This window comes from Solanum dulcamara, chromosome 9 (genome assembly GCF_947179165.1).
Source record: "Solanum dulcamara chromosome 9, daSolDulc1.2, whole genome shotgun sequence".
In the NCBI taxonomy this organism is placed as follows: domain Eukaryota; kingdom Viridiplantae; phylum Streptophyta; class Magnoliopsida; order Solanales; family Solanaceae; genus Solanum; species Solanum dulcamara.
Genome location: NC_077245.1, coordinates 69,699,128 through 69,700,395, shown reverse-complemented (window position 1 = coordinate 69,700,395; position 1,268 = coordinate 69,699,128). Strand labels below are relative to the sequence as shown.

Below are 1,268 nucleotides of genomic sequence, written 5' to 3'. Positions count from 1 at the left end.
TAGCTATAGATTGTAAGTATATACAAAATATATAACTAAGTACATCACTATAATAGATAGTATATTGTGAGTATATAAATTGTTATAATTACTTCTAAATTAAATAGATAACCATACACTATATTGATAATTGACTCAAATTTTCGAATACATAAATGCCACAAAAAAGAAAGCCCGATGGGCTCGTCTCGGCCCATTAAGCCTGGCCACTATACCCTTAATGGGTCATGAGCCGGGTTTTTAACATTGTTTCGACTGTAGAGACCGGCCCGGCCTAGTAAGGGTATCGGTCTGATCTGGCTTGGCCCGGTAACCGGCGATCCAAAAAAAAATGGCCCGGTCCGACCCACTTAACACCCTTAATCCAGAGTTACTAAAGCTTTTAGCAGCATTTATATAAAAATTTGATTATAAATATTCATATTTATTACTGTTATTAAAGATATTACAACGACAATTATCTTATTGGCGCTAGATCATTTAATTTGTTAGTGTGTCTGCTACGTCGTGAAGAGCTACTACTAATTCACCACTCTTCGAATTCTCCTTCAATGTCTTCATCTTCTTCTGCTCGAGTTGATTCAATTTATCGCGATGTTTTCTCATGTGTCCGTCCAAAGCTTGTCCAATAGCGAACTCTTCGCCACAAATAGAACATGCGTGTTTTTTGGGCTTAACGGATAATGAGTCGCCACCATTAGTTCTCATCGCAATGAGCTTAATCTCCCTATTCTTGTGGCTTGTCATGTGCCCACCGAGTGCTTGAAACGAATTGAATCGTTTTATGCATTTCTTGCATTTGAAGAGTAGTTTATGTCGTCCTAACAATTCGTTCCTTTTTATTATATCCATACAATTCTCCATTGCAAATTTCTCCACCGATTGTTCTTCTACTCTATCTCTCTTCAAAGTCATGTCCATGATTGTTCTAGGTGTGCACGTACTATAGTCGCTTTAATTTTGTAGCGGTTTTGATAAATTATAAAATAATTACACTAAGAGAATAATTGTCTTCTTGTTGGCAGGCAAGTTGTACCTATATATATAATAAATATTGAGTTGCTTACTATGAGTCTATTTATAATGTCCAAATTCTTTTCCTAGACCGAGTTGGACTCGGATTATATGAAAACCATTTTTTATATTTTGTAAATTAATTTAACGTGTTATTTTCGTTATTTAATTTATAAATAACCAATTCCAGTTAATATGAATAACTAATTGTATAGTTATTGGTGATTATTACTTGAAAATTTATTTATAGTAAA

The 1,268-nt window shown here is 34.1% G+C and overlaps 1 protein-coding gene across 1 annotated transcript; it reads right to left on the bottom strand.

The window, feature by feature from the left end:
• Nucleotides 1-480: 480 nt before the first annotated feature.
• Nucleotides 481-921, bottom strand: LOC129903758 (zinc finger protein ZAT12-like). Its single transcript, XM_055979294.1, has one exon. The coding sequence runs from the start codon at nucleotides 919-921 to the stop codon at nucleotides 481-483; it is 441 nt and encodes a 146-aa protein (XP_055835269.1).
• Nucleotides 922-1,268: the final 347 nt, after the last annotated feature.

What these genes read in the sequence shown, in the direction of transcription:
- LOC129903758 (XM_055979294.1), bottom strand. Translation starts at nt 921, where the DNA reads ATGGACATGACTTTGAAGAGAGATAGAGTAGAAGAACAATCGGTGGAG.